Raw genomic sequence first — 21,498 nt, forward strand, 5'->3', positions numbered from 1 at the left:
TTATTTAACAGTACACATTTCTGTTTATTTAGCTATGGGTTAAAACAAATGTGGAAAGAGATGTCTATATATATCTTATGGAAATCATAGCAAAGTCCTTCCTCTAACCATTGATATTTCAGTGTCACATGTCAGCAGAGAACAATTTTCCAGCACAAATATTCTTAATAGTTGCATATACAGCTAAACCAAGAACACTTTATTGTCATGTATCATTGGTTCTGTTTTTCTATTGCTTATTTTGTGCGTTCTTTTTTTTTCATCTGTACTACCACCACAAGAACCCCTATGCTGTGTTTACAGCACTGGCAATAAACGTTTCTGACTCTGACAATAAAACGTTAAGAAAAAAAAACATGTGGAAAGAAGATATAAAGCTAATGGAGGTTTGTGCTCCAGTTTGTAACATGCATCGGCCAAGAACCAGTGTCCTATACAACTCCTAATCGCTAGGGGCGATGTCGTATTTATTTGAACGACTCGGAGAAGCGACCAGCCAATCAGCAGAAGACACCAAGGGAGCAAAGAAAGGAAGAAAGGAAGCTTCATTGCCGCCATTTCACGTGTGGCGTCAGTGTAGTAGCAGAGCAGCGTGTCGTCTCAAGAGAACCTTACTGCTTACTTCTGCATTTCTGCGCAAATCTAACTCTCGTGTTGCCGTTCGTTAAGCCCACATCCAGACTCAAACTTAAGCTTAATATTTGTCTCGCTGGCTTCCACCATTGCGGAAGACATGAGTTACGGTAGGCCTCCGCCTGACGTCGAGGGGATGACCTCGCTGAAGGTGGACAATCTGACTTACCGAACCTCCCCGGAGACGCTGCGCCGAGTTTTTGAGAAATACGGCCGCGTAGGTGATGTTTACATCCCCCGGGATAGGTACACAAAGGAGAGCCGCGGGTTCGCCTTTGTGCGGTTCCTCGACAAGCGCGACGCAGAAGACGCAATGGACGCCATGGATGGCGCGCTCCTCGACGGCCGAGAGCTTCGAGTCCAGATGGCTCGCTACGGAAGACCGCCAGACTCGATGTACAGCCGGAAAGGAGGACCACCACGCCGATATGGAGGGTAATGATGCTTTTTTAGTGATTAGCTGTAGGTTGTTTAAAACATAATTTCCGTTAACGGACTTGTGAGAACTAGTTCTTCAAAGTGGAACTTTCCTAGAATCAAAATGGAGGTCATGTTTGTTATGTTACGTCACACTCGTCGAATATCGGTCAAAACATTAGCGGTCATTTTAAATGGATTCTCTGTATTTCTTGTAGTCGATCGGATAGCCCACGCCGCCGAGGAGGTGGAGGAGGAAGAAGAAGCCGCAGTCGCTCCAGGAGCAGAAGCCAATCTCGGTCTAGGAGCCGCCATCGCTACAGCCGCTCCAGGTCTCGCTCTTACTCCAGATCCAGGTCAAGGTCCAAGTCCAAGTCAAAGTCCAGAACGCCAAGGAGAAGCAAGACAAAGTCTCCTTCAAGATCCCGGTCCCGTTCTAGGTCCAAGTCCAGGAGCAGGACCCCGACATCTAACAGAGCCTCCAGGTCAAGGTCCAAGTCCAAGAGCAGACCAAAATCCCCGGCGGACAACGGAGCAGAGCCCTGACTTGATACCACGGTACACATGGGAACGGGATGGTTATTTATGCTGACAACTTGTTTTTACCCCAAAAAAAATTCTCACTACAAGTGATAATGTTTAGTTCTGCCTCAGCAGAATTGACGGTCTGGTTTGACTTGAATTTTTATGCTCACACAGCTAAAATAATAATGTGGAAATATATCCTGAGTATAAAATAAGTGGGTGGTTTGCTTCACGTTCACCTGAATATGGAATTCTTTCCTCAAAGCTGCTGACTCCTGTTTGCAAAGAGTGGAGCAGGAGATGGGGTTGTGGCAGTGTGAGAGCAGTTAGTGTGTTTCCCGCCCATGTGACCTGCCTGTTGCTGAGCGTTGGCAGTTGCTAAGGAGCAGGTCGCCATGGCGCTGGTTCGGGCTGTCAGTTGGTGTTTGAGGTGGTGTGGTGAGGTACGTTCACGGGGATCACAGGCGTAGATGCTGAGCTGTTCTCACCTGTGATTTCCTCCGCGGACACCAAGGTTTGTTTTTCCACATATGTGCCCGAGTGTAAGAGTCTCTTCAGAGGCTTGGCGGAGGGCTAGTAAACGAAAAAATATATAGATTTTTAATGCCCATATCAGGTTAGATTTGAGATTATGGTGGGCTTTTTTTTCCTTCTTTCTGTTCTGTGATTTGACTCTTGTTCTCTTTTTTCTAGATCTGAGATCAACGTTCGCTGAAAACTACCAGGAGTTGCTCTTCAGAAATCTCCAGTTTCCCAGAATCCAGACTGAAAGGTTATTGGAACTTGGTCAAAAATATTTTAGACGTTTAACTCAAGACCCAACTAAATTCTGTATCGATGGTTTTTGAGCATGTTGAAAGGGATTTGTCCTTATGTTCAGCCTCTTTGTCACCAATAAATCTTTTTTTAAGCAATTTAGTTTTTATTTAGTGAAATCCCTGTTGAAACTGTTCAGAAGAGCTTTTATTTTCAGTTGACGTACGGGAGTCTGGAATTTTCAGCACGATCACAGATCATTGTATACGTCCTGTACAGTAACATTCAAAAACCATTTTTGCTTGCCCTCTCTGTCAAATCTCTTTCTGACTCAATTGCCTTCTATGATTCTAACCCTCTTTCTTGTGTATCTTTTGTGCACTAGGCGCAGTTGTGTAGCAGTTGAGTAATGCTGGTTAGCTGTTAAGGTGCGGTGCAGTGCGGTGGTGACATGGTGTGGCGTGTTGCGGTGCAGAGTACCCGGAGCCGATCCGGGGCTCGACCCTCCGCTGCTGTTTGCCGGTTTGTAAAATCTCACACGTGTGGCAGATCATCCATCCTCTGTCATGTGACCCCCTTTCCTCTTGTTCTATACAACTTTTCCCGCCTCCGTCTTCCCTTTTGGTTAATGCAGATCAAACTGGTTCTGGTCCAGTGAAGGGTTCAAATTTAAAGCTGTTCCATCTGCTTTAAAAACATTTTTTGTGTATTGCATTCCTGTGATCTTCAAGGTGTCATGTATTTGCTTCAGCTGAATGCTAATAAAGTTTTGTCGTCAATTTAAAGCCCATTGAGTTTACTTGGAAGTTTTGAATGTGCCCAATGTTGAATATTGGCTGTATGAGTGACATGAATTAACCCACTGGACTGCACTTGGGTCCAATAAGTAGGACCACAGAAATGTCTGGGGCATGTTTTGCCCCAAAGCTTGTTCAGTTTGAGTAGTACCTGTCATTTGATGCTTTAAACATGCCACTCAAGCATTCGTGGGTGTGTGCATAATTGTAGCCTGTAGGGGAAAGTCTTTACTTTTCTGAACTCAAGTCTTCAGTGCTAATCATGCCTCTGGATCTTCAGATGTGTGAGGAATTTGGAAGTTTTAAATATAGAAACGATTAAAAAAATAAAAAGCAGTATAGCATCTTTTTGTAATGGGGTCTAGCAAACGAGTTCTCATCGGATGAAGCATTATCACAGGTTAACCAATGAGGTTTCAGCTGATACAACCAACACCAGACTGCCGTTGCATTGCACTTGGTTGGATCAAAAACAAAGTGCCCTGTTTTAGATGTTCGTTCCAGTCGGGTGAGTGTCCGAGCACAAGGACTGTACCAAGGCGCACTCTTTGTGACCATGGTCCGTGATGGGAGCTCTTTTACAAATTTAAATTACTTCCTTGCCACTCTTCTCGAAGGACCAGGAAAATTGATATTTTCTAATAAAATATATGTTCATGCTATTCATGACCTCTTTGCCTTTCTATGGTTGTTCTGGGAGACCTCTACCGGTGCAGGTCACAAGTCGACCACCAAACATTTTGACTAAAATTTAATATTTTAAGTTGAAAAGTAACAACACAATTTGTGGTGGTTTGACTGCATCTTTTTTGCGAGAGCCATCACTAAACCCCGCTTGACCCTTTGCACACAAGTCCTATTCTGGTGTCCTGGCGTGGGCGGCGCAGACCCGGCTAATCAGATTAAAGAGGCGGTGCACGTTGCGGCTCTGTGCCAGCCCACCTGACGCGGCGGTCAAGAGATGGACCGGGTCCACTGAAGAAGGGGCGGGACCAGAGGATGTGACGTCCAGCTGGCCCACTCGAGCTCATAGATGCTCCTCGTTAAGTGTTTACAGGATCATTAACGACATGGCGAGGAGTCCGTGAATCCATGCGGGCGAAGTGACACGGATTGCGACGCATACTCTTCTGTATCCATCCGCAGAAATGGATCTAACTTTTTTATTGTTCGCGGTTATCTTCACGCTGCTGGCTTTAGTGGTCGCAACCTCGGTTTTTAACGGCTCGTCGCCTGCCGCCGACCTTTTCAACCGGAGCTATTTCAAACGGAACGAAGACACGCCTTCCGTGGAGAAGGAAGAGCCGGCGGTACTGAACGGTCACGCACCGCGCCAGGTGAAGGAGGACAAGACCAACTGGTCTGAGATCAGCGGCAGCGCTCACGACCACTGGGATGTGGTCAAGTCTGTACTGTCAGTGAGTGACCCTCGTCTTTGTTTGCGTTCCCATCTATTCAAAGTGTGTTAATAGCCTGTAAGCCATAGTCAAAACAATCTTAATTCTATTTCAGAACTGCCTGAAACCATGTTAATAGTTCAGCTGAAATATTTATAGAATATTTTTTATAAACCAAGACATCAATACAATTAATATAAACTAATTATTCGGAAGATGTTTTTTAAATTAATATAAACACTGGAATCTAGATCTTATAAGTTTCCCCTCTTATTTTGTATTATTCAACATGTTGTTGAATATATGTCTCCCAGATTACCTTTATTAAAGTTTCTAATCAGTAGTTAAACTCTCCATTATTATGTAATGAACTTCCCTAGCAGTTCTCTTCTACACAGTGGCCCCAGGAGGACATAAAGGTAATCTTAACAGAACACCCATGATGTTGGATATACGTCCAGTCACAGACTCAACCTACATGTTCTTATCTGAAAAGATAAAAACCTCACAAATATTTATTATATAAGTTTGGTCCAAGTACTTCTTGGCTAAACTACATGCCTGAGAAGTCGCTTCCCCGATACTGAATCAGACTTTGATTTCTGATGCAAAGTGGAAAAATAAAATTAAGTGTCATTAGTGATTTATTAAAGAAACGCGTGATATCTTCTTTATGTGACATGACCAGACGCAGACACTCGGCTTTGGTGTCATGAGTAGGATGACTTGACACACCGCTTGAAAGTTAGGTTAGGTTAGGTATAACTTTATTGATCCCTCAGGAGGTCTCCTCCGGGAAATTGTTTTTGTTTCCAATTAGCTAAAGCAAATACAGCAATTATTAATAGAAAATAAATGAAAATAAAATGAGAACAAGAACAAAGAGAAATAAATATAAATATTGTATAAATATTATAGATATATATGTATAGAAAGTGTATTTAACTTTTAGGAAGATACCAAGAGACTGTTTCTCTCCTGTAGATGTTGCATTCTTTGTTCAGAATGAGTCCAGTTTGTCCGTCTTCTTAAAGAAACCAACGATTTTGGTCTCTTCGTTCATAGTTGTTACCCAGTGAACTGAACGAAGATAGCTAGTCATGAACCCTGTAAACCTCCCCATCTTAATTCTAGGAGCAGGAAGCTTTTTCCCAAACTCCCAGTGAAGCTCCAGCCCCGCCAGTGGACCGCTCATCTTCCACATCTAGTGTGTCCATCCCCAGACCCGAGTCCAGCCTAGAGGTAGACTCGTCGTCCGATGCCTCGTCGGGAAGGGGTCGTCGCTCCTTCATTGGGCTCTCTGAAGAAGAGCTTCTCAAGTGTGCGTTCTCCTCCCCGCAGAATGAGGGCGCAACAGAGAGCCCAGACATCACCGGTGAGCTGCACGGACCGATTCATCCATCGTCGCCTCACAGTTCTTGTTTTGTCAACAATTGATTGTTCTGTTCCAACAGAGAAAGTGGAAGAAGATGATCAGCACCTCAAGTACCTGCCTGGGAAGTCCAGAACACACCATCTGGAGATGATGATGTCCAAAGAGGAGCTGGAAGAGGAGCAGAGGTACACACACTTGTTCAGCCAAGCATTTACACTTTGCATTAGCACCGTGACCAATGACCGCCCGCTGAATACAGCACCGGCCCTGCTTCTGCTGGGAGTGTTGACCGATGCGTGTAACCGTTAGCAACCAGAACTGAAGAGGCGTCGAGTTGATGAACAAGAACCAACGGCTGATTCGAACCTGCCGTGGTGTTCAGGTGTCCTGTCTAATTACCGAGAGTGAAGTTCAGACGCATCCTCTCAATCCCCTCGCACATTGCCAACGCCGTCTACACGTGTGTTTGTTGGCATGTCTCACAAAAGAGACATGATTGCCAACATCATGTAACAGGTTTTCTAAGAACTAAGAAATGTCTGACCATAGGATCTTACCTAACCTTGCTATATGTTACAGCCATATGTTAGATTTTTTAAGAACAGTTGTTATTTGCCCTGGATTTTCTCCTGAACTGAAGCTTATTGTTTAGTGGTTAAGATTTCTTTAAAAAAACACCTTTAGGAGGCACTTAACCCGATTGTAATTGTGAATTACTTTTACTAAATTTTTTATCCATTTTTATCTTTGTTTGGCAAATGCATTTTTACTTGGACAAAAGAGGTGAAATGATCAAGTCAAGCTTGTAGAAACGAACCCTGTGCAGGCGTGTCAGCAGGTGACCTCTCAGCGTTCTTCAGGTGTTGATAGTCTCCACTTATCGCCTTTAATCCTCTCAGGACATGACGCCGTTTGGCCACATGGGGGAGACCGTGTTGCCTCACAAAGTTAAACTACAGTCGTGTATAAAATGATGAGAGTGCCTCTTCAATTTCTTGTTGTTCTTAATGTCTGGTACATGTAAAGATACATTTCTCTGTACAAACATAATCATAAAAAAAAGTTTTATTTAAGATCTGATATCAACTATTCACATGTCAACACAAGTAATAAAACTACATGCAAAAAAACTAGATTACACAAACTACTTCAATAATCCTTCTTCATCCCACATCATATATAAAACATTTACTTCAGGTTGTCTGGAGCCAAACTATCAATTAGCTTTGTCTGTTGAACAACTTTCAAGATTTATCGCGCGACACAAATTGCTTTTCAATTCCATTATAATTCAATTCAATTCAATTTTATTTAAAGTTGAAGTAAGGCTATAGTAGTAATATACATAATAGCAATGCCTGAGCATTCCCATGTGGTTTGTGTGAGTATAACATGAAGAGACACTTAGCTTTGCTATTTCAGTAGAAGTCTGGCCCTTCAGCAATTTAGGTTGAATAGAACTGTATTATTTATGCAAACATCATTTATATATTCGTGTGAAAAGATACATTTTACCAAAATTCTGAGCGGCTTGTGTGTATTTCTCGATAAATCCCAAAAAACATCACTCAAATGGACACATCTTTTAGTATAATTGGAGGATTTTTACCTTATGGTTCCACGCACATGGCTCAGGACCAGAGGAGAGAAATCTTTTCAGGCTGTTGCTCCTAAGCTTTGGAACAATCTTCCTCTCTCTTTGCGCTTGATGGAGTCTACTGACTCCTTTAAGAAACATCTTAAGACGTTTCTATTTGTTCAGGCTTTTCCTTGAATTTCTCGAACTCCTGTGTTGTTCTCGGTGTTGTCTTGATCTTTGAAGTATGTACTGTTTTGAGTATTGTTTTGATTGTTAAAGCGCTTTGTGACCCTGGTCTCGAAAAGCGCTATATAAATAAATATTACTTACTTACTTACTTACTTAAGGGGTTATAAAAAAAAAAAAGCCTGGTCCTGCTTAAACTTCTTTAACAGCACACTTCTTCTCCATCTTTAGGGTTCAGCACGAGCAGCTGGCGGCCATTTTTAAGCTGTTGAAAGAGAACACAGACACATTTGGGGATGTCTCCGACGGTGACGTTGAGGAGCAGCTCAGACTGTATTCCATCTGATTCTCCGTGTTCTTTTCGCCACCAGTAGCAGGATCTAAGGACTCTAACTCCATCGCATCAGGAACTGTACTGCCTAGTGTTGTAACACGAGCGGGTGGCTTACCTTGATAAATCGTAGTTTGAATATTATTGTTTTATCTCATCAATTCATTATTGTAATAAAATGCAATTTTATAAAGAACTCTGTATGTATGTTATCAGCTATTTTATTTTCACTCTTTTTTTTGTCAAGTGTAATGAATAAACTGAACATGAATTCCATGTAGAACTGCTTCTTTGAACTTAATAGTACTGATTCAGTTGGTCACAATGGGCAGGTCTATTTCATTTGAGGGATGACATAAACATGCATAAAGATTCTGATTTGCGTCGTGTCAGCAAAGTACGCAGTCGTCATATTGTGTCCTGTTTGTTCTGGCCCCGCCCACCTGACTTTGGTGACAAGGTGTGGAATAGTTAAAAGCACAAATGGAACTGAAGTGCCTGAAGAAGGAGATCTGGTTCTGTCAGAGATGCCACCTAAAGTAACTCGCCTCTTCGTACTGCTGGTTTTACTCACCTTAGGAATTATAGTGTCTTTTCTGTCCAGCAATGACTCGTCAAAGACCACCCGGTGAGTTCCGCTCAGGTAACCTGCTCCTCTCATGGATGACACTTACACCTGACGGCCTTTTTCTTTGTTTCAGCTGGCCTGTGTCCAAGCAAATCAGATATTTTCTATTAGATAAAGTGGTGGCGGTAGAAGAGAACTACACAAGTTATAAGTCTTTGACCTCAGCAAAGAAACGTGCAACGGTAGCCGAGACCCCCATGGCACCGCTGACCGTGGCGGGCTATGTTAAGATGCCTGAGTGGGATTTCGATGATGAATACAATTTGGACCCATCGCCCAGACAGACGGTAAGAAACAAAGAATGCAAAAAATAATCATTATTTGCTTCATATTTAACACACTAACCATGATTAATTTGATCTTGAAGGATGTTTTTTTTACAGCGAGGTTTAAAACTGGTGCACCAACGTCATCCTGGACACAAACCTCAGTACACTTTTCAAGACTGTTTTTATTTAACAACTTCCCCGTTAACCCTTCACAGGGTGGAGCATTCCTTTGTCACAAATTAACCTGAAGCTATATAAACCTTCTTTTACATTTACAATGTGAAAAGATGCAAGCGGCTGAAAACAGTTGAGGCGCTTCACTCAGAGATGAACGAGTCTATTTATTTTGCAAAGTACATTTAGCTTATGGTTTTTATCTTCAATTCATTTATCATATTTAAGAGAGACAATTGGGATCAAATAATAAACACATATATTAAATACATATTTAATTTATCAACTGTCCTTTCTTACTAAAGCTTTTTGTCATGGAAATCATTTTTATGTTTATTAAGTTCTTACATCAATAGTTATGACATTGTACTGACAAGAACAGTGATTTTAGGCATTCCATGTTTTATTTGCTTTCTGTTGATCACATGATACACTCATAGGTTACTAACTTGATTGAGAAACATTGTTTAAAGAAAACAAGAACGCTCCAATCATTTAGTCACGTCTGTAGAAACAGGTTAAAAAAAAGGGCACTTTTGCCACAAATGTGTTTTGAGAGTAAAATGAGAAAACATTATTGACAATGTTTTCTCTAAGTGCTTTTCTAATTCTGACTCTGAACAAAAACACTGTCTTCGCAGACATGTTCCCAGTCACTGCGTAATGCTGAAGACGAGAGTTTCAGGAAGTCTTTTATTCCCAACATGCGCATGTATATGGACAAGGACAGCCTGGATATGAAAGAGTGGAACAGGCTGTCACATTTCAACAGCCCTTTCGGGTTCATGGGCTTCAAGTATGATGGTAGGTAAGTTTTCTGTTAAGAATATGTTTTCGAATAAAGTGATAAACAAAGGATTTGATATCAAAGGTGTTTGATGGTGCTTCGTTCTAAGCTTGTACATTCCTCGTTGGTGCCATGGTTCGTGCAAACAAACAGTCACAACTGAGTTAGATTCAAAAAATAAAATCTCTACTTCATATTGGCTCCTTCTGTGCATTTGACTGTAAGCTAGGAATGCTACAGGATGGACAAAGTGCATTATATTGTAGTACCAGTGATTCAGATGCATATCAGGTGTCAATTAGATGGTTCGATCCTCTATTTTACAGCTGTTCAAGGTCACATTCTATTGCTCAAAGGCCCAACTCACATGTTTCAAATGTTAAAGTCTTCCTCTCCAAGATGCAGTAAATCAAGTCTCTCATCATGACCATGTTTTGAAGTTATTCATTTATAAAGTTCTCCCCCGTCTGAAATCTCAGCGAACGAGAGGTTACGAGAGCTGAGTCCATTTTGGCATAATCCTGTCGTGTATTGTTCATACAACGAGTCCCTTGGAGGTGGAGACTTCTGGAATTGATGACACGCAGTGATAACACTCGATGCTTGACCAATCACAGCAGAGTGGGCGTGGTTATCGTAAACAAGATTTCTCTCCAGGAAGTGTTTTCAGTGGGCGGAGCTTAAACACATTCTAATGTAAACATTTAAATGTAAAGAGAGTTTTGTACAAACAGACTCATACAGAGCAATAAAGGGCCGACATATATTTAAGATACACTTAAATCAACACATGAGTTGCACTTTATGGTAAAGCTTTAGAACACTGTGGAGTTAACTTACAACACTTGAAACGGTATGGTTTAAATAATATATACTGTATGTATATGACATTTTTATTACGTGAAGTCCAAGACAGATTTAGAAAAGCTGGACAGGACTCAGATAACTTAGAGCTGTGAATATTGAGGGTCAATAAGTTCAAGAGCTAATTTTGACTTGTTCAAATAATTGATTCACCAAACATTCCAATATTTGAAAAGTATTTCAAATTACACACACATAGCACTTTAATACCTGCGTAGTTGACCTCTATTGTTTCTCCAAGTACATTCTTCTACTGATAGTATTGAAGAGTACCCCACAGATGTTATGTGACATTTGGTCGCTGCCATGCCACTGAATTAGCACGCTTTGTTATGTAATATTCCTCACGTGATGTGAAAAACTATTTTTTATGAACAAAGGATGACACAGTAAAGGAGAACAACACCCAGTTTCCACCTGTATGCGCCAAGATTGTGTAACTTGTTGTCACCATCCCTTTTTTCAAGACAGACTGGAACTTAAAATTTTGAGTTTTCAGACATGGAGACTGATCCATATCCGTGCTTGAACACCTAGGGTCATGTTTTGGATTAGAAATGAAATTCCTGCAGATAAATTCAGATCAAAGTCTGGTGTTGGATTCTGAAGATGGCAGATGATAGATTTGCAGTGTATCAAGAAGGAGGTGAGAGTTTAGAAGAGTGACACGGTTGTTTAAAGATGACACACCCATCCAACATTTTGGACAGGGACATATGGTCTGTAGTTGTGAAATTCAGATGGAAAAAAAAGCCAGTTTGGAGATCAACCAGTTGACTATAAGTTGGTGGTGAAATGGAGGAAATAATGGAGAATAAAAGCTTAGTTATTGGGTTTATATAAACAGCCTGGTTTGTCTTCTCAGATGTGATGGCCTCAGCCAAGATGATCCACAGACCAAAGGAGCCGCTTCTATCTCCTCGCCCAGGAAGTGACGGCTGCATCAGCTGCGCGGTTGTCGGCACGGCAGGAATCCTGAACGGATCCGGGATGGGAAAAGAAATCGACTCCCACGATTATGTGTTCAGGTAGGACAGAGGAGTCGCTGAGGTGAACCATAAAGTGTCCCACCTGACCTTCTCTACAATAGTTGTGTGCCATAGGATGATGCTCTCATCCTTCAATTTGTGTACTCATGTCACAAAGCAGGATGAAACACTTTGAACGTTCTCTGTTTGTTTAACTAACGTTTATTCAAGGAGGGAAAGAATTTACTTCCAGCCTGAACCTTTTTCTTCTTCATTGATGTCAATTACATCTTAAATCAACCATGCCCTTGAGCAAACTCGAAAACACTCCAATGAAAAAGATAAAACATGTGTTTGTGTTATAAAGAGTCACATTTTTTTTAACCATGATATACTTGTAGTTGTGCTCTCACTGTGGAACTGGAGGTGGGAATATCGCTGGAAAACGCTGCATTTGTCTTGTTTTCTTAGGGGTATTGGAAGAAAAACTATTAGAGAAATTAAAGAGCTGTTTAGATCCTGCTGGATAAAAAAACAACACATTTCTCCTAAAAAACAATGACATGCCTTTTTTGTTTGACCATTTGTGTCTTCTCAAATGGCTTTTCGTGCTTTCAAATCAATGTTTTTAATCAGGTATTACTATATTTCGTGCATTAATATTTGCAGAACTGATGGAAGTGTCTCTATCTAGGATGAACGGCGCCATTGTCAAAGGTTACGAAGAGGACGTTGGCAACAGAACATCGGTGTACGTCCACACGGCTCACTCCATCACCACCTCGCTCTATCTGCTGCGGAAGTACGGCTACAAAGCTGCTCCACACGATGAAGTGAGTTGGTGAAGCTCAACCCAGCTACCTGGGGCGAGAGGTAGAGAGCACCCTGGTGTTAGATTAAAAATTATTATACACTATACACATACGCCATACTTAAATTAACGCTAAAAGATAATCAAAATATAAAGTATAAATTACTCGCTTCATCTAAGAGCTTAAACGTTTGAATACACATTCACAATCAACATTTCACTCAGACTGATTCACTGTCTCAAGACAAGCTTGAAACAGAATTAGAGATACTACACCGGTTATTTAAAACGTCTGTTTGTCTGCCCTTTCACACCTTGGGTCGTGGATCAAAAGAACGAAGCGGGACACACCCGTGAGTGGGGGACTAGAAGACAGAAACCAAGAACCACCCAAGAACATTTGAATGATTAGAAAGGAAACAAATTAGGAAGGAATCTCCACAAGGGATCCTGGCACAGTGAGTTTGAAGGAACCAATAGGGCGATAGGGGGAGGACCTCTCTGCCCGGAAATTTGCCTTAAATATAGCGATGTTTCTACAGTTCGAGACCGTTTTTCCTGGAGCTATTCATCCCAACTGGTGTCAGGATATTTAACTCTCTACTTTAAATATCCTGATGCTAATCTGTAGTGTGTTTTTCTTCTTGTGTGTTTTTTATTTTATTTTTTTCCGTTTTTATTTCTATTTTATTTTATTTTTATTCTATTTTATTTTGTTAATAGTGTCAAATTTCTAATTTTGTAAATAATTTGTATATTCTTAAGATCGTTTTTATTTTATTTTGTATTATCTCTTTTATTATTTCTTTTTTCCTTGCACTTTATTTTTTTTTCAACTGCGCTGTTGTGAAAGTGTGTTTCCCCTCTGGGGATGAATAAAGCTTTTCTATTCTATTCTATTCTATTCTATTGAAATGTAGATTTGCTGGGAGAAAGTGCGTACGATCGATCGTAAAGCTTGTATTTTGTTTGACTTGAAGCGGCGAATAAATGACCCGTGACACTCTGCATTGACCATTTATCTCCACAAAGCAAAGTATTAAGACCCGGCAGTGATGGCGTGTTGGAACGCCCGGAACGGACTCCAGTTTTGACCGCTTTACTGGTCAAATCATAGACCCTCAACTGCAGATAAACTCTGCCCGTATGTTCTTGGACTGTGGGAGTGAACCAACGCAGCTTTTCTCACTTAATAAAAGCCTTGTTTGATCTTACAGGGCATCAAGTATGTGCTGATACCAGAGGGGATGAGAGACTTCCAGTGGCTGGAGGGTCTTCTGAAAGGAGACAGAGTGACCAACGGCCCATACAAAAACAAGCGGTGATTATCTTTATTTCTGCAGCAAAAGTGAAGTACAGTCTCAGTACAGGTCTGGTTTAGATGTTGAGGCAGACAATGATATATGTTCTTGGTTCTTTCCATCGATCAAGACAATCAATCTAGTTGATCACCTGTGGTTGATTAATCGAGATTAATGTCGGAAGATGTGCGTATTAAACTGCTTCCATGTCAGCGGAGTTATGCAAGATTGAAGAAAAGGTGTGAGCCAAAATGGAAATCAATTCAAATACCTTCTCCGGCTCATTGCTGTAAATAATTGTCATGTGGATGAACTGGTTTATCGCTCACTCAAAGTACTCATAGTCAAAACTTTCATAGCTACGGGGTTTTACTGTGTAATACATGAATATTCAAGATGCAACTAATCATGAAGGAAAACAAGAGAAGAAAAAGATGTTCCAAATGTCCTATAGTGCTGTTTTAACTTTGAGGATATAACTAATAATACAAAGAGATAAGAGGCAAAATAGACCTACAATAAAATGGGGGTTAGCTCCTGCTACATATGCCAGAATAACTTTTGCCGATTTAATGAAAGTTTGCTTCCTTTGATTGACCAGGCCGAGGACATACTACTCCGGAAAGTACAACGAGTCCAACTTCTATGTCCTTCACCAGGACTTTCTCAGATATGTTCGCAACAGGTGAGTCTTGTGTTTTCAACTCGTCTGTTAGAGAAACTGATTTTTCATTAGAAGTTAAGTTGGTTCTGATTTTCTATTGCTTATTTTGTGTGTAATCTCATTTCATTCTTTTATTCCGTACTGCATCCACAATAAATCCTACATTGTGTTTATAAAGTTTCTGATTTTGATCGTTTTTTTGTCAAATCGATCTACTTTTTTGTTTTCTATTCATACACAACTAACAGGTTAGAGTCATTTTATGTGACCCACCAGATGGTTGTATCAACATTGAACAGATTAATGTTCATGTTCTCATGATGGTGATCTATAAATATATCAGTGTGAGATTATGGGCGTCAACAATTATATAGAGCAGACCTGAGCAAAGTGCTATGATCATGTATAAATGGTTCTAATGCATTAACAAATGTATTTTGTATTTATTATTCATTTACATTTCAACATAACACCAATTACCATTCTGTGTGTCATTTTTCGAGTATATATTAATCCCTCAAAACATATTAAACTAATATATACAAGAATAAAAATTGCAGCTTATTTAGCGAAATAAATGTCACGGCCTAATGACAAATGTCCCTTTTTGGGGGGATTTTTTCGTCTTACTTTTTGCTTGATGGCCCCCAACAACATTCACATAATTTAATGTGGCCCTTGAAGAATTATAATTGCCCACGCCTGATATAGAGACTTCTAATAGGAGTAAAAATGAGTTGACGGGAGTGTTTGGTGAAGGAACAAACACTAAATCGAACCTCTAAGGATGTAAAACATTGATCAAAGTCATATTTACGGTTATTTACGGTTTGGTAAATACACATTTTGCTACTTAGACTGACTGAAGACTTCCTTGTGTGTTTGACACGCCACAATAAACAATATGTTTCCATATCTCCTTCTTTGTCTGAGGAATTCCTTCAAACGTATAGTTTTATTCTCATATTATGGTTGTTTATGTTTTAATGAAACACCAACAGGTTCCTAAAGTCTGCAAATCTGAACAAGAAATACTGGGCCATCGTCAGGCCAACGAATGGAGCCTTCGCCATCTTCACAGCAATTCAAACCTGTGACATCGTGAGTCGTTCCACTGTTTATATTACGAGCTGTTTTGAAGCTTACGCTCGTATTTTAATTTAATTTCAGGTGCACGCTTACGGCTTCATGACCGAGGACTTCAGGAAATACTCCAACTACTACGTCGAGAAACATGTTAAAACAAAAATAGTTTTCTACGCCAACCACGACTACATGCTGGAACTGAACATGTGGAAAAAGTTGCATGACACTAACGTTATGAAACTTTATCAGCGAACGGGCTAAAGTCGTTACAAGGGCAGGTCACGTACAGTACTTACTTGTGTTTTATTAATAATGAATTTTCAGTAAGCTTTCAATTTCGTAAGCTTATTTGAAGAGCAATTTAAATATGTCAATTTTTGCTAAAAAAAAATAGGTTCCTTTTGAAAGCTTATCAATACTTTTTATAATTGTGATTATTATTATAATCCAATATTTAATTATAATTTTAGCTTGGATAGTATGGAAACCAAGATAGGATCTGTTTTTTAATTCAATTTCCCCAATGAGGGATGAATAAAGGAATATCGATCAATATATTTAAAAAAAGTTTTTTATTCTCAACTCGAAGCCTTTTTCATGCAACTCATCAGTTAGCATAGAGATAGTGATGGCAGAGAATACATTATATTAAATAAATATGTAAACTCATCCAATGAAATGTTTAATATTAGAATAACAGGATAAATAATGAAATAACGACAGTTCCAGCTCGTAGAGAATACCATACTGTGCCTTATGTTTACTAAAAAGTATTATTGGGAATTGTTTACAAAACAAAGATGAGCACATGTTTCTTTAAGCTAAGACATTTCAGGCAATTGTGCGTTTGTAGAATTAAAAAATATTAACTAACTAAAATAAAATATTAAAATACATTGTATATAAATATATATGAATAGACCTTCAAGTGAGTGTCTTTTGTAAGTATGATGATAATAGGTAAACGGTTGCATCTGCAACATACGTGTTAAAAAAAACATGTAGTATGTTTGCGTTATCATTAAATGTGCTGTACAGAATATCTTTGGTTTGAAAGTGTGTTTTACTGTGTGTATTGTTTTAGTATTTTAACAATGACAATGTTTTTCTTTCAACCTTTATTCTTTCATTTTGTATTTGTGGGCTCTCAATAAAACATGATGCTAGACGTGACTTTAATTGCAAAATAGAAGGTGTTGATAAAGAAGTAAAATAGCATTACATTGTAAAACATATTTTGGACGTAATTCAATTAAAACAACGAGTAATTAGTTAATTTCATAAACTCTTGTGTGAATATATGGCGGGTTCAATATTCTCTTCATTATTTATAACAAGATAAAATAGGGAAAGACTCTTTTTGTTTCTCTCTTAACCTCTTTTCACTTCACATCGTATAAATCTTGAGTAAAAAGCGAAGAATGTACTGATGCGTTCACGTCCTCCCTTCCGAACCGTTTTCTCATAAAGTCGTTGCTAATTTGGTTTAAACCTTACAAAAAATAACGAGTAATCTACTTTTACATCTAAAAACGTTAACTCGAATAATGGCGCTTAAGGGCGGTGAAATTAAATAAGTGCGAGTTTTTATTGAAAGAGAAATTTGCAAACAATGCCTGGGAGAATGAAACCCCCATGATGCATCGCGCTCGGAAGCAAGACAAGTGAATTGATCATTTCCCTTTAAAAACGCTCAAATATTAGCTTCTTCACTCTAAGATGTATTTCTTTATTTCATGGATTGTGTAAGTACTTAGAATTCTTACACGCACGATTTTGGTCGCGCACCGTCACTGTGATCCATGTGGTCCTGGAAGGCTCTGGTCCTCGGTCCTCTGACTCCTCAGTACACTCTTGTTTCTCTTCAGATCGTATAAATCTTTCGCCTTTTACTAAAGATTTCCGTGGAGAGGAACAACAAGAGTCTTTCCCAATTTTTTGATGCCCTGCTCACGCGGGGCTTCCTGCCTGGTTTAAAGAAAACATCAACTCACGCTGAGCTGTACGTTAAACTAGTTCTGTCGCTTTGCACACGTCATCTCACAGCGACACGTCATGTTGTTCTAACTACTCTATGTTGTTTAGTTGTGCAGACATGTTGTTATTCAACTGGAAGAGAAAACGTGGATGACCTCGACTTAAATTAAAAAATTGCTGAAAGTATGTCGAGTTCTAGTGAAAAACTGTTAGCAACCATTTAAAAGTTAAATAACGTTACAGTTTAACTCCAACTCAATGCGGAAATGGAAGGACGACCAGTAGGAAGCAAACTCCCATGATGCATTTAGCGCCAGCGCTGACCGTCTAACAAGGATTTGCTGGTAAACTCGCTGGTTTAAATAGAATAACATGAACTGGTTTATTCATCAGATGATTCTATTCAGACTTCATTGATTGTGTAACTACTATAACGTCCTGGAGATAGTTTGGGTCCCGCGCCGTCACTATGATCCATGTGGTCCTGGAAGGCTCTGGTCCTCGGTCCTCTGACTCCTCAGTACACTCTTGTTTCTCTTCAGATCGTATAAATCTTTCGCCTTTTACTAAAGATTTCCGTGGAGAGGAACAACAAGAGTCTTTCCCAATTTTTTGATGCCCTGCTCACGCGGGGCTTCCTGCCTGGTTCAAAGAAATAGCAATTATTCAAAACACGTGAAGTAATAGTTACTACTAGATATAACTAGTCTCGCGATATCATTGAAACCCCACTCAGAACTACAGTCCCAGCCGAGTGACAAAAAGAGCGTCTCTGGCGACATCTGCAGGTAACCTCTCAGCACTACAACAACGACGGTTATGAGATCGAACCCCTTTAGAACAGATCCGGAGATGCGTCGTTTTATTTTCTCATCATTTGGATTTCCGCCACTATAGTTCAACATCCGGTGAATCCTCACAACTTTTGCTCTCACGGATGATGCCGATGCTTTGAAGTTGTTTGTCGCTTATATCGTGTGTGTGTGTGTCTTTATTCCTGTGAGTGTATTTCCTGTTCCTCTGACTCATTTTCGTCTTCAACCTGAAGGTGGCGCTATTAGTCATTATTAGAAGATCAGCTATTTTATTGTACTGTAAAAACATATATATACACACATAACATTTAATATAGAATATTAACGTCTAATATATAAACTTCATATATTATTATTCATGAAATAGTAAACTAGGTAAATAATATAAAATACCGATCCCAGCCAATCACAACGACGCTGATAAAAGACACAGACGTCGAGCAGAACCAGACTCAGTGCAGAACGTCTACTCCTGGAACCCTACAATTATTTCATGGTGATAACCATGGCCTCAGACTTCGAGGCGCTGCTCCTCATCTCAGCTGAGTTTGTTGTGGACTGACTCCAAACCTCTACTAAATCAAGACCCTGGGGTGGAAGACAGGATTCCATATGAAAGAATAATCCCCGGTAAAGATGGACGCCGCGTCCTGACCATTAACTAATGCGGACTGAATGACTCCCTCCTCCCCCGGATCGTCCCTCAACTCCTCCCGGTGAAAACGTGACACACATCAGTTGTGTGACAGGTCACGTGACCGCCCTAGCGTTGATCCGGAAGGAGGGAGGAGGGGAACGCACACACACACACACACACACACACACATACGAAATCACTGCGTCAGGTCAGACGGAGACAGACGCGGTTACACCGGCGGTGGAGTTGCAGGCCTTCAAAATAAAAGCTATTTGTTTGCCTGCAGGTGGCGCCACATTTTTTTTAGATCACAATATCACTACGTGAATAGATGGAAAGAAAATGTTCGCGTTATTCGTGCTTGTTGAACTTAATGGTGGTGTTAGTCCTTTGTTAATGAAAGTAATCTGTGTGCTTATCTTCACATTGAAGTAAGTAAGTAAAGTAAGTAAAGGTTATTTGTAAAGTGCCTTTCTAGAGCAGGGTCAAGAAGTGCATTTACAATTGTTTAACATCAATTAAACAATACACAGTTAAAAATACATGCTTTAAAAGGCCGAGACACATAAGACAAACACAGGAGTCCCAGAGAATCAGGGAAAAAGACAAATAAAAACGTCTTAAGATGTTTCTTGAAGGAGTCAGTAGATCATCAAGCGCAAAGAGAGAGGAAGATCGTTCCAAAGCTTAGGAGCAACAGTCTGGAAGGATTTCTCTCCTCTGGTCCTGAACCGTGTTCAGGAACCATCAGTAGATTCTGATCCACAGACCTCAGAGCCCGAGCTGGGGTGTAAGTCTGGATCAGATCACTGATGTAAGGAGGAGCCTGACCATGAATAGATCTGAAAGTAAGAACCAGAATTTTAAAGTTGATCCTGAAAGAAACTGGCAGCCAGTGAAGAGTTTTAAGGATCGGAGAAATGTGAGTTCTTCTACTTGAGCGGATCAGAATTCTCGCTGCAGCGTTTTGTATTTACTGCAGGCGAGACAGATCCTTCTTGTTTAGACACAAAAATAAACTGATACAATAGTCTAAACGAGAAGAAACAAAAACATGGATAATAAACTCCAGATCGTGATGTGACATCATTTTCCTAAATTTAGAGATTTTTCTCAGTTTAATTCATTACAATATATACCAGCCCGTCATCAGTGAGCAGAGAAGCAGAATGAGAATGAGTGCACGAATGCTCCTACCCAGGTGCAAAACAAATAGACTCAGGGACTCATTCATTCCTCAGGCTATTAAATTGTACAATTCTGAGTTCGGGGGCAGGAGTGGAGTGAGAGTATCTGGATGTTCTGTTCTATGTTAGTCTTTGTATCCTTTGTCTTTGTTATTTTTCTTTGATCTATGTTCTTTGTCTTTATCTTTAGACTTAGATTGTGTCATCTTGTTCTTTCTCTTTATGTTCTTCTTCTTATTTTATTTTTTATGTATTGTTTTTTATTGTTTATGAAAAATTGCTGGCTATTGGAAAAAAAACAATTAATTAAAAAATCAATAAAGTTTTACCTTACCTTACCTTATATATTAAATACATTAAAGTCACTATAATTTGAACAAGTATCAACTTGACTATTATTAAGTATTCTGAAATTGGATTAATGTAGTATTTTTTTCAGGGTCTATTTCTTGATGGATCCTCTTTAATTCCCACATCTCTTCATTTCTTGTTGTATTAAAATACATAAATATGCAGACGGTCGATGATAAATACATGTAACAAAGGCATCCAAGGCACTAGGATCATTCTACCCTATTCTCTTGTTTGGACCATGCTTTCCAGCAGCCATGTGATAGTTCACTTCCATGTCACTCACTCAGAGCCTTTATGAGCTTAGCTTAGTATCTTAACTTGACATTAAAAATTGATGTAACTTTTTGGTGCAAAAGCAAGAAAACTTCACCATGATAGAAAAAGACAAACAAACAAAAATATTTAATACATTTATTTGATGTCATTTGGGTGCTGATATTTCTATGCTTTTTCTATTCCAACGATATTTTTTTCAACCAATATTGTTATTCACATTGCCAATACCTTCTTTTTTTCAGCCAATACATTTACCTTAAATTATAGGGCACCTAATGTGCTGATTAAAGTGTCTCTATTATACTCATCAGTATGTTTCTTTTTCCACAAAACTCTCATTTAATAAAGATATTTACATTAGAAAATATGCTTAAGCCCCGCCCACTTAAAATGAATAATAAAAAATAAGGTTTGCTGCTTAATGTACACGTTACAAAAACAACTAAAGGCAGAAGTAAATCTCACCATGTTTACATAAATATTTATTTTCTTTCACAATTATCATGTAGGTACTTAACTGATTTAGGGCTTCTAGGGGAGGACACCTCCACCAGAGTGACGTCAGAATGTTTAATTTAAACCGTAGTCTCGTTTGGCGAGATTTCAGACAGGAGAAAACTTTATTAAGTAATAACTTCAAAACGGGGCAACGTCATGATGAATAACCTACTGCATTTTGAAGAGGACGACTTCAACATTTACAA

At 39.6% G+C, this 21,498-nt stretch overlaps 3 protein-coding genes and 2 non-coding genes across 11 annotated transcripts; all 5 read left to right on the forward strand.

Moving 5' to 3' along the window:
* Positions 1-544: 544 nt before the first annotated feature.
* Positions 545-3,116, forward strand: srsf2a (serine and arginine rich splicing factor 2a). 5 transcript variants are annotated; one of them, XR_015710524.1, is made up of 4 exons: positions 545-1,068; positions 1,269-1,608; positions 2,269-2,347; positions 2,717-3,116. XR_015710524.1 is itself a non-coding variant. In XM_087784158.1 (3 exons), exons 1-2 carry the CDS (start codon positions 734-736, stop codon positions 1,594-1,596), a joined length of 663 nt encoding a protein of 220 aa, XP_087640284.1. In that variant the 5' UTR covers positions 545-733; the 3' UTR covers positions 1,597-1,608; positions 1,841-3,116. The 5 variants fall into 5 exon arrangements, 3 of the variants coding, with proteins under 3 accessions (XP_087640284.1, XP_087640285.1, XP_087640283.1); XR_015710523.1 differs by having other exon boundaries at positions 1,269-2,347; XM_087784158.1 differs by having other exon boundaries at positions 1,841-3,116.
* Positions 3,117-4,149: 1,033 nt separating this feature from the next.
* Positions 4,150-8,266, forward strand: mxra7 (matrix-remodelling associated 7). 2 transcript variants are annotated; one of them, XM_087784163.1, is made up of 5 exons: positions 4,150-4,546; positions 5,660-5,767; positions 5,867-5,900; positions 5,980-6,085; positions 7,897-8,266. In XM_087784163.1, exons 1-5 carry the CDS (start codon positions 4,277-4,279, stop codon positions 8,009-8,011), a joined length of 633 nt encoding a protein of 210 aa, XP_087640289.1. In that variant the 5' UTR covers positions 4,150-4,276; the 3' UTR covers positions 8,012-8,266. The 2 variants fall into 2 exon arrangements, with proteins under 2 accessions (XP_087640289.1, XP_087640288.1); XM_087784162.1 differs by having other exon boundaries at positions 5,660-5,900.
* A 207-nt stretch (positions 8,267-8,473) lies between these two features.
* Positions 8,474-16,684, forward strand: st6galnac1.1 (ST6 (alpha-N-acetyl-neuraminyl-2,3-beta-galactosyl-1,3)-N-acetylgalactosaminide alpha-2,6-sialyltransferase 1, tandem duplicate 1). Of its 2 annotated transcripts, none has more exons than XM_087784160.1 (9): positions 8,474-8,624; positions 8,698-8,911; positions 9,709-9,871; positions 11,584-11,746; positions 12,381-12,519; positions 13,715-13,818; positions 14,400-14,483; positions 15,464-15,563; positions 15,633-16,684. In XM_087784160.1, the coding sequence occupies exons 1-9, from the start codon at positions 8,524-8,526 to the stop codon at positions 15,807-15,809; spliced, it is 1,245 nt and encodes a 414-aa protein (XP_087640286.1). In that variant the 5' UTR covers positions 8,474-8,523; the 3' UTR covers positions 15,810-16,684. The 2 variants fall into 2 exon arrangements, with proteins under 2 accessions (XP_087640286.1, XP_087640287.1); XM_087784161.1 differs by having other exon boundaries at positions 12,381-12,523; positions 15,633-15,746.
* A 712-nt stretch (positions 16,685-17,396) lies between these two features.
* On the forward strand, positions 17,397-17,510 carry LOC148086022 (U5 spliceosomal RNA). Its single transcript, XR_015710611.1, has one exon. It is a non-coding gene; the product is annotated as a U5 spliceosomal RNA (small nuclear RNA).
* Positions 17,511-18,047: 537 nt separating this feature from the next.
* LOC148086023 (U5 spliceosomal RNA) lies at positions 18,048-18,161 on the forward strand. The gene has a single exon (XR_015710612.1). It is a non-coding gene; the product is annotated as a U5 spliceosomal RNA (small nuclear RNA).
* Positions 18,162-21,498: the final 3,337 nt, after the last annotated feature.

This window comes from Callionymus lyra, chromosome 2, assembly GCF_982586985.1.
Source record: "Callionymus lyra chromosome 2, fCalLyr1.hap1.1, whole genome shotgun sequence".
Classification (NCBI taxonomy): Eukaryota; Metazoa; Chordata; class Actinopteri; order Syngnathiformes; family Callionymidae; genus Callionymus; species Callionymus lyra.

Excerpts from the sequence above, each read along its gene's own strand:
- srsf2a (XM_087784157.1), top strand. The coding sequence starts at position 734 with ATGAGTTACGGTAGGCCTCCGCCTGACGTCGAGGGGATGACCTCGCTG. Across the intron at positions 1,069-1,268 it reads CCACCACGCCGATATGGAGG|TCGATCGGATAGCCCACGCC; the intron begins GTAATGATGCTT and ends TATTTCTTGTAG.
- mxra7 (XM_087784162.1), top strand. The coding sequence starts at position 4,277 with ATGGATCTAACTTTTTTATTGTTCGCGGTTATCTTCACGCTGCTGGCT. Across the intron at positions 5,901-5,979 it reads AGAGAGCCCAGACATCACCG|AGAAAGTGGAAGAAGATGAT; the intron begins GTGAGCTGCACG and ends CTGTTCCAACAG. Across the intron at positions 6,086-7,896 it reads GAGCTGGAAGAGGAGCAGAG|GGTTCAGCACGAGCAGCTGG; the intron begins GTACACACACTT and ends CTCCATCTTTAG.
- st6galnac1.1 (XM_087784160.1), top strand. The coding sequence starts at position 8,524 with ATGCCACCTAAAGTAACTCGCCTCTTCGTACTGCTGGTTTTACTCACC. Across the intron at positions 14,484-15,463 it reads CTCAGATATGTTCGCAACAG|GTTCCTAAAGTCTGCAAATC; the intron begins GTGAGTCTTGTG and ends AAACACCAACAG. Across the intron at positions 15,564-15,632 it reads CAATTCAAACCTGTGACATC|GTGCACGCTTACGGCTTCAT; the intron begins GTGAGTCGTTCC and ends ATTTAATTTCAG.